Raw genomic sequence first — 17,036 nt, forward strand, 5'->3', positions numbered from 1 at the left:
AGCCTGGAGCCTGCTTCAGATTCTGTGTCTCCCTCTCTCTCTGTGCCTCTCCCGCTCACATTCTCTCTCACTCTCAAAAATAAATATTAAAATAAAATTTTTTTAATTAAAAAAAAAAAAAAAAAAAGGAACTCAGGGGTTGCCAATCCAGAGTTCAGATGGGAGCCTGAAGGAGGCCTACTCATTTGGGGGCATCACCCCGCCAGGCCCTTCAGGACTGAGCCAGCCTTGGGCTCCTCCGGCCCCACCTTAACCTGGAGCCCCACTGGTTCTTGGCTTACTTACCAAAGTGTTAATCTCTGGGAGACCACTGGCTTCTCCCTGCTCTTCTGGCATTTGAGGACTAATCTCACTTGGATAATCAGACTGAATGAGACTCAAAGAAAGACACAGCACACAATTTTTAAATAACTTTATAATTTCCTGATGGATTTAGTTTGTGAATAAAAAAGAAAAAATGGACAAAGTGTTTACAATAATTATCAAGGCAAAGTTGACTATAACACAATTTCTTTGTAATGTCATTATCCTGTCAGTAACATGACTCTGGCCATCACACACACACACAAACACACACGCACGCACGCACACACACACAGTTGAAGGCAGCAGGTGCATCTGCATCACAGACACCATCATTGCGGCTGCTACTGTCACCAAAAGGAACTCAAGCTAGGAGTCAGTGCCCAGTGCTCCTCAGCTCCTCACTAAAGTGCAGCTCCCCTCTTCCAAAGCAGAGGGGGCGAGTCCCAGGGAGACCCCCGAGTCCCCATCCTGGACATCCCGGTGTGCTCAGCAGGTTCCTGGGCTAGTCGGCTAGTCCTGCGTGGGCAGACAGGCCAGAACGGATGGTGTGTTGCCCTCAGGTAGGTCTGGCTGCATTGGAGCGAGAATGCAATACTGGTGCGGTGTGGAAAGAAGGGCTGGGCTCAGAGCGCTAGTTCTGGCCCGGGGCGAATTCTCTGGCTTCAGCAGGGTTCCCGTCCTTTCCTGATCAGGGCATCTCTAGGGCCAAGAGAGACAGCCTGGGCCTGGGAGATGTAGGGTCTAAAAAGCTTAAAGGGAAGGAATCTAGGGACTGAAGCCAGAAGGAACTGAGATCTGAGTACAATTCATTCACCTGGATTGCAGGCTCCAGGCTGGCCACTGCTTGGCCCATAGTGGATGAGTCACTGGATGATATAGCACCAAGTGGGCAGGAAAGAGGTTCTGTGGCCTGTACAGGGCTGCCGGGTGTGGCGCTTCCGAGTCAAGCCTAGGTTACCACACAGTATTAGGCACACTGAGCTGGGACCAATGTGGGTTTGAGGGTGGTTATGGGGTCACAAAATTTGAAACCTCTACCCAGGGGTCCTGAGGATGTATAGGAAATCTCTGGCACAGTGGGGACTCTCTGAGCCCCGGATTCCAATTCCTTTTATGCAGCAATTGTCTCTTTCACTCAGGCAGTCCCCTACCTAGAGCGTGGTCATCGTGTTTCCCAAGTGGCTAGCCCAGGTGCCACCTAAGCCAACTTGGGAGGAGGGGGAGGAGTTGGGCTGCCCCATAGCTTGAATTCCTTTATTAACATGATATCATTTTGCATTTTTAAAAACACAGCTCTTTAACTTTTCAGTTCTACAAACTACTTTTTAATATCTTAATAATCTCAACAATGGACACAATGTAACTGCCCCAATGCTCTGAGCCACACAGACAATATCGACAAGCAGAGAAACAAAGAGGAGGTGGGATGGGACAAAAATCCGCTCCCCCCAAATCAATCCCTAAAACCACCTTTCCCCCAAAAGAGTCAGAAGAAATACCTACAATAGGGTCACAGCACTCACCAAACACGTTGGAAGAAATCAGGAGACGCTTGGTTACAGTTTTGACACTAAAAAGTTTGGAAACAGTTTTTGCTTAAAAAGAGTAAATAAAGACAGCCATTTTGTTCAGAAGGATTTCCCTGTAATGTGTGTGTGTTTTTTTTGCCCAAACATTCCCCTAGTCCACATGGGGAAAATGCCAGATTCTTTTTAGAACATGTCTTTGACCAGTTCAAGTCGCTGTTCTGAGAAGCCCAGGGACTGGCAGTGATGGAGGGGTCGGCCTTGCAGGCTTGCAAAGGGTAGCATCCACACCACATCTACTGTCTCCTTACCTGCTTCTCCAGTTCTGAACTCCTGCAGGAGGGACATGAGGCTGGGGAGGCAGACGTGGGAGTTACTGATATTGCTGACACAGGGCCCATGGTAACTTAGGAAGTGCCACGTGAGGGTCACATTCTATGCGATAACATATTCCTTGATTTGCTCTTTCCTCAAAACCCCCGAGAGGGGAGCCAGCGGGCCTATGCTTCACTGCTGGGGTCAAAGGGGAGGGCAGGATGGTTCTGGGGTCAGCAGCAAATCCAAATGCCAATCCTGAATGTCGCAGGGGAGGGATGACTAATAAAACTTTGTAATGACTTCCTCTTCTCTCTGGGGAGTGGGTGAGCCAATGAGCTCCCGTAGAAAACCAAACAGACTTTTATTGACAAAAGGTGTCAAGTCCCACTGCTACTACTGACACCAAAGGCAGTCTTGGGTCCAGTTTGCTTCACTAATATTTCTAAAGACCAACTGTAAGGAAGAGAGAGAAGCACTTCGATCTTCGTTAGGTTATAAGGTACTAGGTTAAAGGTTAGAGCTGAGATGGATTTAGGGATTCCCATTCATATTTCTTAATATATTAAAGCCTATTTAAAATCTTTTCCATTTCAAATAGTATCCAAGTCCTTGTAAATCTCAATTCAGATACTTCATCAAGAACTCAATGAGTACCTGGAATAGAGGTATATGAAAAGATGAGAAAATCACATTGTATTTCTTCAGCCCCACATTGGATTCCACTCATTCTTCTTCATCTTGTCCCCTTTCGTGATGACCTTGATTTGGGGTACAGATCTTTAGGTGCTAAGGGGCAACTAGACTTGCCAATGGAATGGATGAGTTTGGTGAACATAATAGGCAATGTGCAGTGAGCTTTCAAGGCTCTAGACCTTCGGCAGCAGTTGAGTGACCTAGTGAAACCATGAACACCAGAAGAGTGTCATGCAATGATAAGTCTTTGTGTGATGGGAATAGTGCATTTAGTAAAAGTTGGCTCAATGAGTTATCTCAACTCAAGAAGATATTCTAAGTGCTGGACACTGTATTAATTTTGTCCCTATAACATACAGTCAGGTCATGTTCACTACTAAAGTTTAGCCAGAACCTACTTTCATCTAGAACCAAACAGTCCCCAGAACCATTTGAGATGCTAGAATGACCACCCAAGAGAAATCAAGGGGATCCCTGCTACGGTTCACAGAGACCACACAGATAATGTTTGCCCCAGATATTTTTCTTACTAGAAGTATTTGTCCAGAGGACTTCAATAACGTTTTGGAGAAGAAGCAACAAGAAGGCTTGAAATGAAAAGGGGAAGAAAGGAAGTGCAGTGAGAGTCATGCACCAAGTGGGCAAAAGTGACAGGTATTGTATTTGACAGCAAAGACAGAATGAGCAGGACCCCGGGAGACCTGCTGATGCCTTCCCTTGCCAAAGCTGCTAGAGAACAGTCAGCCAGAACCAGGCCACTTCTCCTGCCTTCTCTGTTCCGCCGTAGTCCTGTGAAGGCTATTATCATACCTCAGTTCCTTGCATTATGGTAGATAAAGTGAGATGCTAATACACCAGGCTTAAAATACTGGGGGCTATCTACATGATTTATGGGCAGTGCAATAAATACATGGAATTGAGGTGATTGACCACAAACGACCACCACTTACTATCTTACCCCTACATCTCCCACTTCCCCTGCTTCTGGCCAGCCTGGCTATCAGGAAGCATCTCAGTAAGAAGTTTATGAGCAGAGTCCACTTAAACCTTCGATAAGAAACAGTCTACAGCTTCTCATAGGAGAGGCTGTTTTACAGCAGGGAATCAGGGCAGCTGGAGATATGACCATATAAGTTAATGGGACAGTCAAGGGCTGCTGGTGGGAAGATACTGGACTGAAGGCTTGTGATGACTTTACAGGCAGCATCATTCTTTGGGTGAGTAACTGGGGAGGGGGAAAGGACAAAATGCAAGACAAAAGCATTTAGCCCAGCAACTCTTATCAGAAGATGTGAGTATCTGGTGGGCGTCTGGCTGGAGAGGTGGTTAAAGGCTACATCTGGGTTAAGTGGTCTCTTTCTTGGTGCCTGATTATTTATTTACGACTGTCATTGTCTAAGCCTGGGAAAAATGCCCCTCAAAATGCCAATACCTTCAACTTGATTTGCAACTTTAGGGTCAATTTTTTGATCCGCAACATGGAGCTGGCCAAGTTCCACGTGGTGTACACAGATGTGTGAAGAAAACACTATCTACTACTGCAGCCCCCCTAAACACTATACTCTTGCAGGGTAACGACGACAAATAAAAATCCCGAACCACCAAATAAGATCCTGCAGGCAAGTAAGTGACTCAGCTCCCTGCCCCTGAACTCATCAATTACATTATAGTGAGAAATGCTCATCTGTAAAACATTTTTTTTATGAAAAAGATAACTTCTACTCAGAAGGAGTAGGGAGAGGATAGGTATACCTTTTACTGCTTTGACTCAAACAAGGTATGTCTCAGAGTCCTTTACATTTCTCCCTCACTAAAAAGAGACTTTTTTTCAAGGATGGGTACCTAACAGTGACTTGCACATAGTAGGCATTTCATACATACTATTTGAATGAAAGAATGGAGGAAGGAATGTGTGTGGGATGAGAAACATTCATTTGTGCCAGAAGGGAGGTTCCAGACAATGCACGAGGCTATGGTTATGGGAGTGCACATCAAGAGTAAAGCTAAAAGGGTAGAAGGTGGGTCATAAACTTCAGCAACCGCTGGGCCGCAAGAGCATACATAGAACATGGATGGTGGGAAGGCAGAAGCATTCTTTAGGGGTTCAGGGGACTAGAATGCTGATGAGGGAGATGTTTAGGAGAAACCAGCCTGGGCCCAAGGAGCGGTCATCTTCTACAGAAGCAGAGCAGCAGGTGGTTGATGGCAAGGTTCGTGTCAAACCCCTCTTCTCTTTCAGACTGAGACGTATAATCTGACAGATTAAGTATAATAAGGTCAAAGGTCTTAAACAAGAGGGACCGGGGGAGAACTGTTCACACCATCTTCTTATTAACTGGTTGAGAAGAGCAAGGATGAGTGAGACAGACAGGACTGGGTGAAGACTCCAAACTTGTGGAATTAGTGTTCACTAAGCCCTCATGAGGCCTGCTTGCAGCTCCCCTGAATAAAACATTACATGTGAAAGTGAGCGAAAGAAACAGTAAGAAGAGTCAGTTTCTCTTTGTCCCTGTTCTCTCTTTTCCCCCTCTCTCTTTTTAAGATTTTTTTTTAACCCTTTTAGGAGAAAGCACCTGTTGTGATATTAGAACACTCAGCTCTCTGGTCCATTGGGAAGTTTCTTTCAATATGTTGAACTCCAAGGAGATTCCGGATGTAGTTCTCATGTCAAGGACAGAGGGTAAACAGGCTACCTACTCCATGTCCCACTGTAAGGGCAGAACCACCAGCTTCCACAGTCCTCCAATGTTGATGACCATATGGCAGTTCTTCATGGAAACTTGGCCACTTACCTACCCTGGGCATCAAGAAAATTAGTGTAGAGACAATATCCAAAGTAGAAAGGCAGAGTTAAGATGAGAGCTGTAGAAAGGGTGCTGGAATCATACTTGAAGGACCAACCAAGATGGGATACAGTTTGTAGTGTTTGTTGGGTGCCAGAAGCTCCTGGGAGCCTGTTCCTTCCAGCTCTTCTTTCTTGGCACCTGGATTTACTATAGCAGGCTGCTGGGCTGGCTACTCCCCATAAAGCAGGGTCAGGATGACTCTTCCAATGCGTTGACCACTTGCTCCAGGATGTCGGGGCAATGATCTGCTATCTGCTGGAGAATGGCATTGGCAAACTCCTGCAGTTCTGCATTGTCCCGCTCACCTTTTTCTAGCTCATTCTGAAGCTGAAAGGGAAAGAAAAGATGGATTTCAGATAAAATAAAATTATCCTGTTTGCACTGGGTTAAGAATTATTGTCCATGAATAAAGAAATTGCATTTCCAACAACATGGATGAACCTGGAGGGCCTTGTACTAAGTGAAATAAACCAGACAGAAAGGCAGATACTGCATGGTATCACTTATAAATGGGACCTGGGGGGAAAAAGTCAAACTCACAGGTTGCTATCAAGGGCTGGAGGGTGGGGGAGATGGAGCAGGTTGGTAAAAGGGCACAAGCTTTCCAGTTATAACATGAATAAGGTCTGAGGATCTAATGTATAATACGATGACTACAGTTGATAACATCATACTGTAGAATTAAATTTGCTAAGAGAGTAGAACTTAAGTGTTCTCATAAGGGGAAAAAAGGAAGTATGTCAGATGACAGATGTATTACCTCGACTGTGGGAATCTTCACAATGTCTATCAAATCATCATGTGCACTTAATAGATCACAATTTTGTCAATTAAACCTTAATAAAGCTGAAAATTAAAAAAAAAAAAAAGAGAGGCACTTTCTATGTGAAGTCTTCCTGCATCAACGTTAACAACCAGGAAAGTGTAAACGTTAACATCAAGTGTTTGTTCGTGAAGGTGTGACTAGTTCACCAGTAATCTGCAGAGCTGGAGCCCCAGCTCCAGTCCCCTCATTCCAGGTGGAACATTCTCTCCACTGTGTCCCAATGTCACACCTCTGTCCAGGATGGGGAAAGGGATACATGCATGACCTCAGGTAGGATCTTAATCTTGTGTAATGGTTCTCATCCTAGGGAAACTTACAATTTAAAAGACTTTCTCCATTTGCTATATACCACTTTTGTTCAGTACATTAGACTATCTGCTCATAAAGCTAAAGAGATTATTTTGAGAAACATTTAAGATGCTTAGAAATATAATTCTAACTTCCTGTTGTTTCAAACACTCTCTTGGACATTCCTTCATGCATTAAAACAACATTTATTGAGGGCCTACTACTTGCTGAAAGATGGAACGGATCTGGTTTTTTCCCTGAAGATCCACTTGGGTTAACGGAAGAAAACACACAAACAGATCATTACAACACAGGATGGTAGGGGCCATGACCAAGGCTCAGACATGCACTGTAGTGGAAGACATAATAGGGCTGTTTGCATCCTGGAGGAATGTGAGAAGATGCTACTGAAGGCAATATGTGGTGTGAATCTTGAAGGCTGAGCGGGAGTTTGCTGGGAGGTCAAAGGCAGAAGAGGCTTTCAAGCACATGAAACAAGGACAGGTGTGTAGGGCTAAGAAAGGGCGTGGGACTTTGGGGATGAGGGAGCTTCTCAGCATGGCTAGAGCATAAGGTAAGGGGCTGGGCAGAGAGTGACAGAAAATGAAGCTGATTATGCTAACTAATTTGGATGTAAATTAAAAAAATAAAATTAAAATAAAATAAAATAATTAAAAATAAATTAAAAAAAGTAAATGAAGATGAGGACACAGACAGGGCCAGATTGTTTGTAAAGCTAAGGAGTTCAGATTGAATCTGGTTAAAAAACAAAGAAAGAAACACCCACAAAAAGGAAGTCCAAGAGTTTTCGAACAGTGTAGTAACATGGTCAGCTTCATTTTTTTAGAAGAGACCTATGAAGATAAAAACATGTTAGCCTGAGTGGAGGGAACACTAAGCTAAAAGGAGTTTTGTGGCAAGCCCAGGTGAGAGTTAAGGAGGGCTAACATGGGGGCACCTGGATGGCTCAGTCGGTTAAGCATCTGACTTTGGCTCAGGTCATGATCTCATGGTTTGTGGGTTTGAGCCCCGCGGCGGGCTCTGTGCTGACAGCTCAATAGATTGAGCCACCCAGGTGCCCCTGTTTTAAGGACTGAATGAGCTATTTATATAAACTGCAGTACAATACCTGACACACAGAAAATTATGTATGTTAGATGTTGTTACAATTATTGTTGAATAGGTAAGATTACCTAGACAGAGCATGTAGATTAAAAGGCAAATAGAACCAAGTTTTTTTTTTTTTTTTTTTTTTAAGAACCAAGTTTTAATTACACTGCTGACAGAATCCACATGCTGTGAGCCAAGAATTAGCATGCTGCGTCTTCAAATATATCAAAGAGTTGGGAACAGATTTTGCAATCTTTATTCTGTTAAATGTTGACTGAATACCAGGACATGCAAGGACCAGATTTAGACTACTCTAAGTCTTGACGCATCTCAAGGTCTGACTGTGTCATATGAATATGAATCTCTGAAATGGGGAAACCAAAGAAGCAAAGTGCCTTTTAAATACAGCTGCACAGAATATAACCCAGAAATACTGCTAGGTGAAAAGGCCACTATGCTCAAATCTCTTGAACAGAACTGAAGTCAATCACACAAAGTAACAGAGGAGGTTGTGAGGTTGTATTGCTTCAGTTTCCCATCTCAGTCCTTCCTAGGAATATTGTGAACATCTTTGGTTTATATTCTGAGTCGGGTATCTGCACTTTACTCTCTACAAGTCACATATTCATTTCCTATGAAATATTTTTCTAATTTGGCTTCTGCTAAGCAGATAATCACGAAGTTACTTAATGGAGTCATTTTAGTTTAAAATTTTTTAGGTTTTTTTTCTAATTCAAAAAGTATTACACATGCATTGTAGAAAAATTTTAAAAGAAAAACACCAAGAAAAAAAATCAACTGTAATATTAGCATCAGGAGATAACCATTGCTACATATTTTGTCATATATTCTTTGAGACTTTGTTTTATTACACACACACACACACACACACACACACACACACGTGTAATTTTAGAAGCAAAATGGCAATGATAGTATATAGATTATTTGTGAACTGATTTTGTTTTCACCTAAAAATATACTATAAATACATTTCAGACCAAATCCCAAAGGCTCTTTCAGAGCTTGTTAACTAATTCTAAAATTTATCCCTATGTATAAATATACAACAGGAACCAAGAAAATATTTTAAAGGAAGAAAAACAATGTGTGGACTGGCTTACCAGATTACAAAACATACTGTAAAAAGCCACGAATTAGAAGAGTATTGTACTGATGAAATTAGATCAATGGGATTTAGAATATGATCAGGAGGCATTTGAAATCAATTAACTGTATTAGGTCAACTGGGCCCAGTTGTGGTCAGATTCTTGCTCATATCATACATAAAGTTGAAATTACCTAAAGATCTAAATTTAAAAATTATACTGTGAATTCATATTCTTCTCATGTGCACACAAAACATTCTCCAGGATAGATCATATGCAAGCCACAAAACAAATCTTAATAAATTTAAGACTGAAATCACATCAAGCATGTTTTCCAACCACAATGATATGAAACTAGAAATGTTACAAAGTGAAAACAGGAAAATTCACAAATATTTGGAGATTAAACAACATGTGACTGAAAAACCAAAGGGCCAAGAAAGAAATCAAAAATTACTTGAGGAGCGTCTGGGTGGATTAGTTGGCTAAGCGTCTGACTCTTGGTTTTGGCTCAGGTCATGATCTCACGGTTTGTGGGTTCGAACCCTGCATCAGGCTCTGTGCTGACAGTGCAGACCCTGCTTGGAATTCTCTCTCTCTCCCTCTCTTTCTGCCCTCCCCTGCTCGCACTCTCTCAAAATACATAAATAAACTTAAAAAAAATTACTTGAGACAAAAATGAAAATACAACATACCAAATCTATGGGCTACAGTAAAAACAGTTCTTAAGAGGGAAACTCATAGTGACAGATGCCTACAGTAAGAAGCAAGAAAGATCTCAAACAACCTAACTTTATACCTCAAGGAACTAGAAAAAGAACTAAGCCCAAAGTTAGCAGAAGGAACAAAATAACAAAAAAGATTAAAAAAACAATAGAAATGAAATTGAGACTAAAAAGACAATAGAAAAGATCAATGAAACTAAGAGCTGGTTTTTTGAAAAGATAAATAGACCAACCTTTAGCTAAATTTACCAAGAAAAAAAGTAAGAGAACTCAAAATTGGAAATTAAAGATGAGATGTTAGGGGCGCCTGGGTGGCGCAGTCGGTTAAGCATCCGACTTCAGCCAGGTCACGATCTCGCGGTCCGTGAGTTCGAGCCCCGCGTCAGGCTCTGGGCTGTTGGCTCAGAGCCTGGAGCCTGTTTCCGATTCTGTGTCTCCCTCTCTCTCTGCCCCTCCCCCGTTCATGCTCTGTCTCTCTCTGTCCCAAAAATAAATAAACGTTGAAAAAAAAAATTAAAAAAAAAAAAAAAAGATGAGATGTTATAACCTATACCAGAGAAAGACAAAGAATCAAAAAAGATTACTATAAAAAATTATATGCCAACAAACTGGACAACCTAGAAGAAATGCATAAATTCCTAGAAACATACAACCTACATAACTGAATCATGAAGAAATAAAAAATTGGAACAAACAGATTTTTAGCAAGGGAACTGAATCAGTAATCAAAAACCTCCCAACAAACAAAAGCCCAGGACCAAATGACTTCACTGGTGAATTCTATCGAACATTTAAAGAAGAATTAATACCAGTCCTTCTCAAACTCTTCCAAAAAATAGAAGAGGAGGGACAGTGCCAGACTCATTTTACAAAGCCAATATTACTGATACCAAAATCAGAAAAGATACCACAAAGAAAGAAAATTGTGGCCAATACTGCTGATGAACATAGAACAAGATCCTCAATAAAATATTAGCAAACTGCATTTAATACTACATTAAAAGGATGTACACCATGATCAAGTGGGATTTATTCTAAGCATGCAAGGATGCTTCAACATCTGCAAATCAGTAAAATGTGATAAACTACAGTAACAACATGAAGGCCAAAAGTCATATGATCATCCCAACAGATGTAGAAAAAGGATTTGATAAAATTCAACATCCATTTATAACAACTCTCAACAAAGAGGGTGTAGAGAGAATATACCCCAACATAAATTAAAATAAATAAAGGAAAAAAAGACAAAGGATTGGGATCAATGTATTATGAAAGTATTAGGCTTGTATACAAGCCTAATAATAGAAAAATGGGCAGAGGATATGAACAAAAAAACTCATTGAAGAAAAACAAATGGCTAATAAGCACATAAAAAATACACAACCTCACTGAGTATTAATAATTACTAATGAGTAAAGAGTTACAAATTAAACAAGATAGAGTTTTGTTCCCCCTATCACACTGGCAAAAGACTGTTAACAATCCATGTTGGTATAGATTTGGGGAAGTGGGTACTTTGATACTGCTAAGGGATGGAAGGACTTACAATTTTACTCTCTATACTTTTTTTTTTTAATTACAGTTGACACACAATATTACATTAGTTTCAGGTGTACAACAGAGTGATTGAACATACCTATATGTTTATGCTATGCTCACCACAAGTGTGGCTACCATCTGTCACCACTACAACACTATCACTATACCACTGACTATATTCTCTACGCTGTACCTTTTATCCTCATGACTTATTCATTCCATAACTGAAAGCCTGTATCTCCCACTCCTCTTCATCCATTTTGCTCAGTCACCCATCCCCATCCTCTCTGACAACCACCAGTTTGTTGTCTGTATTTATAGGTCTGTTTATGCTTTTTATTTGTTTATTCAATTGTTTTGTTTTTTAGATTCCACATATAAGTGAAATCATATGGTGTTCGTCTTTCTCTGACTTATTTCACTTAGCATAATGCCCTCTAGGTCCATCCATATTGTTGCAAATGGCAAGATTTCATTCCCTTTTTACGGTTGAGTAATATTCCATTGTATATATGTGTATGTCTCTCCCTTCCTCCCTCCCTCTCTCACATATCACATCTTCTTTATCAATTCATCTATTGACAGACACTTGGATTGCTTCCATAATTTGGCTATGGTAAATAAAGCTGGAATAAACATAGGGAAGAATGTATCTTTTCAAATTAGTATTTTCATTTTCTTTGGGTAAACAGCCATTAGTAGAATTACTGAATCATATGGTGTTTTTATTTTTAATTTTTTTGAGGAGTCTCCACACTGGTTTCCACGTTGTACCAATTACATTACTTCCAAGAGTGCACAAGGGTCTTCTTTTCCCCATAGCCTCATCAACACTTGTTACTTCTTGTCTTTTTGATTCTAACCATTCTGACAGGTATGAGGTGATACCTCATCATGGTTTTGATTTGCATTTCCCTAATGATCAGTGATGTTGAACACGTTTTCATATGTCTGTTGGCCACCTGTATGTCCTCTCTGGAAAAATGTCTAGTCCTCTGCCCATTTTTAATAAGATTTTTAATTAATTAATTAATTAATTAATTAATTTTTTTGGTGTTGAGTTGTACAAGTTCTTTATATATTTTGGATATTAACCTCTTACTGGATGTATCCTTTGCAAATATTTTCTCCTATTCAGTAGATTACCTTTTTGTTTTGTTGATGGTTTCCTTCATTGTGCAAAAGCTTTTTATTTTGGTGTAATCCCAATAGTTTATTTTTGCTGTTATTTCCCCTTGCCTGAGGAGACAAATCTAGAAAAATGTTGCTAAGGCAAAAATCCAAAGAAATTACTGCCTGTGTTTTCTCCTAGCATTTTTACAGTTTTAGGTCTCAGATTTAGGTCTTTAATTAATTTTGTTTACTCTATATACTTCTATATTATTTAATACCACAAGCAGCATCAATTTTATAAGAAATTTGGATAAAAAGATATAATATAAATATTCAAAGCTTCATGTGTTTTTAACCATGTAATTCTGATATTCCAAGACTGAAAAGGGGCAAATAGAAATGTATAAAATATTCATTCAAAAAGTATTGATTGTTTTGCCAATGAAAAGGAATTTAGTTCTGATACATGGTATATAACATGAACCATGAAAACACTATGCTGAGTCAAATAAGCCAATCAACAGAAGACCACATACTGTATGATTCCATTTTTATGAAATGTCCAGAATAGGCAAATCCAGAGTCAGAAAGTAGATTAGTGGCTGCCTAAGGCTGGGGTGGGATGGGGGTAATTGGGAGTGATTGCTAATAAATATGGTTTCTTTTTAGAATGATGAAAATGTTTGACAATTGATGTGGTGACAGTTGTCCAATTCTGAGAATGTACTAAACCTATTGAATTGTACACTTTAAATAGGTGAATTGCATGGTGTGTGAATTACAGCAAAATAAAACTGCAAAGACAGAAAAAAAGGAGAGAAGGAAGAGGAAGTTTCTTGAAGAGTGTGGCTGTTGAGATGAGGGCAGGAAAGAGGGTCTGGAGAAATAGTATGAACTATTCACAGAGGCACAGAGGAGGAAATGCACTTGGCTGTTCACTGAAGTTCAGGAATACAGGAATTACTGGGTCTTGACAGAAGCAGTACCAGTTCTTTGAAGGTGACAAAAGGTCCTTGGGCTGGCTAGGCGTGGGCACTATCCCTCAGAGGACCCTCACTCTATTACATGGTTTCAGTGAAGCCACACCTAGGGCACTGCGTTCCATTTCAGGCACCTTATTACCAGAAAAATGGAGACAAACTGGAATGAGTTCAAAGGACAATGGCAGGCATGACTAAGAAGCTGAAAGGATCATTTTATGGGGCAGGATTAGAACTAAGTAGTAGACCTGAACTAACTGAAGACTAAGTGAAGGGAATGCGATTATTACCTACAAATGTCAGGAGGGTGTACACAAGAAGCTGGAGGAGTGGTTTAGCAGTGGAGGAGAAAGTAGAAGTGGTAGAAAAAGATTAGGGGGAAAAAAAAAACAGAGGCAGACTATAGGCTATGCTTTTTCCAAGGGCTAATGAATGGTTTGCCTGGGAAAAGGTGTTTAAAAAGAGGATCAGAAGAATCAAATAGTTCAGAGAAGGAAAAAAAGAGTTTAGAGAAGGAAGTGTTCCTTCATTAGCTGGAGTTGCTTTCCATCTGGTGGAGCTTTCTCTATTCTCCAGGGATTATGCATGGTTTGCATTTTATCTGAAAGCAGTATTAGATGTGGGCATGGCTGAGCAGGGAGAGAGTTTATTGGCACTTGATCCAATATATGCTAAAATTTCCTGTCTTGAAAAAAATCTCAAAGATCATTTTTTTGTGTGAAACCTGAATTACATTTAAAATGAGGCTTTTTATTTTGACTTCGAAATGCAAAGCTTTAGTCATTCTGAAGTCAAAGGAGTACAGGAATGTGTGAGAGAAAAAAAAGACCACTTAGGAAAGAAAGGCAATGTGAAGCCATCAAACTAAAAATGTAGACAGATGTGTTATACAGCACAGGTGTGAAAACAAATCTTGAAATATATTAGTACCTTGTTATTTTAAAATATTTCTTTAGCATACACATCGCATGTTTAAAAAAGGAAGTTTTTATACGGTATCAGTATGTAGTGGGTCCTATGGATAAATTGGGAAAAGTGTGTTCTAGCTTCTGAAGTATAATTTACCAGATATCTCACTCTTCTTGTTCCCTCTACCCCTGCCCACACCCTGCCCCTATGCCTGCCTATTCAACTCTCACCTCCTCCCCAAAGAAGGCTCCTTTAGATTTAACATCAGAAAAGAATTTCCCAAAAAGTACAAACATGTAATATTTGGGGTTTAACGTAAATTCTTATTACACCCTAGTTGCTAGGAATTAAATCCTTTCCCCTCCCCTCTTTCCCTTCCTTGTTAAAGCTACATATCCAAACTTAGTGGATATTAAGATTGAGTAATCCAACAAGATCTTCTATTTCCTATTCTCTACTTTCTAATATTGGCAGGCTAATTCCACCACTGCAAGTACTGAGGTGAAAAATACTGTCTTCTTGGTTTACTTTCTTAAAACACCATAATTATATGCAGCACCTAAGTTTGTATGATGCCCTCTCTAGATAGAAAGATGCAATTTTCTGTGTACATATTGAAAGCTTTGCATCTAAACCAAACAACGAACTTAAAAAACACTTCCAATGTAAAATAATTTCTACAAAACAGCAAAGTGGATTTGTTCCCATGAATCCTGCAAGCTCCTGCTGCAACTTAAGCATTAAATCCCTTATCTCAGCACCCTCGTTTCCCTCCATATATAAAATATCACTACAAAATCTTCCTCAAGTCTCTTGGGTACCTCAAGATTGAGTGGAAAAACCCAATTCTACTAAACCTTAATTTGATGAAGATACTCTGAAGGAAGAGATTATTGTAGTAATAGATGAATAGGTATGTACAGTAGAGAAAATATAAAATAACATGCTTTGCTCAATGAAATAGGGATTTGAAAATGTGGATTAGGGATGACTATGAGAGCAACAAGTCTTGCTGCTCCAAACATTCTGCACATGGGGTCTGGGGCCATTAGTGACCAAGAGCACAGCACTCATGATGGGTTAGTACCATTCACTGAATAAGCAACCAGTGAGTCTGAGGAAATTGTTACTAAGGTAATGCAGACATGAAACACACTACACCTCAAAACAACCTCACAACACTCCTTGTTCCTAATCTATTTTCCAGGTACCCTGTAGCCACCCTTCTATGACCCTGTCCCTTCAATTAACTCTGTGTTTCCAATCTCTCCTCTCCCCTGGTCTTTTACCATGGCTTCAGAGGGCACTCTCATCCTGAAATGACCTGTTGAATCTGCTTCCCTCACAAGCTAGTCCCAATTTTTCTCTTTCTTTCACTACCAAACATCTCAAAAGAACAGTCTATATTTGCTACCTCTGTTTCCTATTTTCCTCCTTAGCATCTAAGAATTTAGTTTTTGCTATTCACTGAAACTGCTCTCTCAAAAGGTTACTAAGCTAAGACTCCCACACTGAAAACTGTAAAACATTATTTACAGAAATAAAAGATATCTTAAATGGAGGAATACAATATGATCATGGATCAGAAGACTCAATAGTATAAAGAATTAATTCTGCCCAAACTAATCTACAGATTCAATTCAATCCAAATAAAACACTCTGGCATGTGTGCATGTAAACTGACAAGCTAATTCAAGGCGTAAGTGGAAATGCAAAGAACCAAGAAGAGCCAAAGCAATCTCAAACAACAAAGTGATAAGAACATGAACTATGTTACTGTTATTAGCATAGCTTGCTATTGGCACGAGAACAGGCAAACAGACCAATGGAACAGACAAGGGGACCCAGAAAAACAGCCCAAATCTGGGAATAACCCCAATGCCCACCAACTAGGTGATGAATTGTGATATATTCATTCATACAATGGAATATCATACAGCAATGAGAATGAACGTATATGTATATCATAATAGACACATTTCATAAACATGACATTGAATGAAAGAAGCTAGACACATACTCTGTGATTCCAGGTATATAAAATTAAAAAACAGGCAAAATGAAGTGTTAGAAGTCAGGTTACCCGTGGAGGGTGGAGTAGTGGCATGACAAGAGATTTCCAAGGTGCTGGTAACTTTCTGCTTCTTCAGGTGTTCATTATAGGAGTGTGTAAAAACTCATTGAGCTGCATACTTATGATTTGTGTAGTTTCTGTATGCATGTTATAAAAAAACAAACAAACCAAACCTCAAGGATTACCTAACAGCACAATCCAGTGGTCTTAACTGTCTTATTCTTGAACTCCTCTGTGATACTTGTTCTGATAACACCTCCTTCTAAAATCTCTCTCTCACTTGACTTTCTGGCTCTTCTCTGCCTGTCCCTATATTTCTTGTCTGTCTTGCTGCTGTTCCTCTTCTTTCTGCTTCCTCCCACACATGCAAAACCTGAGTTTTAGGGGACATTCCTCTGTTCTTCGTCTTTTGTCCTCTGCTTAGACTGTTTTCCTTGAGCTTTATTTATAAAGTGGTAATAATAACAGCAACTAACTTACTGGACATTTATTGTGGACCAGGTATTATTCTAAGTGCTTTAGTGCATTGACACAATCTATTTTCTTTGCCCATTTTATGATTTCTTTTGGGGTAAGTTTTTGTGGGTTTTGTTCAACTTTAAGCATAGAAAATTTCACACATACACAAAAGAAAACAGTAAACGAACCCTCACGTGACCTAAATTTAAGGATTA

General features: G+C 39.9%; 1 protein-coding gene across 20 annotated transcripts in view; it reads right to left on the reverse strand.

Annotated features, from left to right (window-relative positions):
- Positions 1–397: 397 nt before the first annotated feature.
- ERC1 (ELKS/RAB6-interacting/CAST family member 1) overlaps positions 398–17,036 on the reverse strand; it is a 524,080-nt gene continuing 507,441 nt past the window's right edge. For all 20 annotated transcript variants that reach the window (XM_045463914.1, XM_045463916.1, XM_045463908.1 and 17 more), the window contains one exon: positions 398–6,016. In XM_045463914.1, the coding sequence (XP_045319870.1) occupies positions 5,879–6,016 (138 nt within the window). In that variant the 3' untranslated portion in view covers positions 398–5,878. The remainder of the gene's footprint in view (positions 6,017–17,036) is intronic.

Source organism: Leopardus geoffroyi, chromosome B4 (assembly GCF_018350155.1).
Source record: "Leopardus geoffroyi isolate Oge1 chromosome B4, O.geoffroyi_Oge1_pat1.0, whole genome shotgun sequence".
Lineage (NCBI taxonomy): Eukaryota > Metazoa > Chordata > Mammalia > Carnivora > Felidae > Leopardus > Leopardus geoffroyi.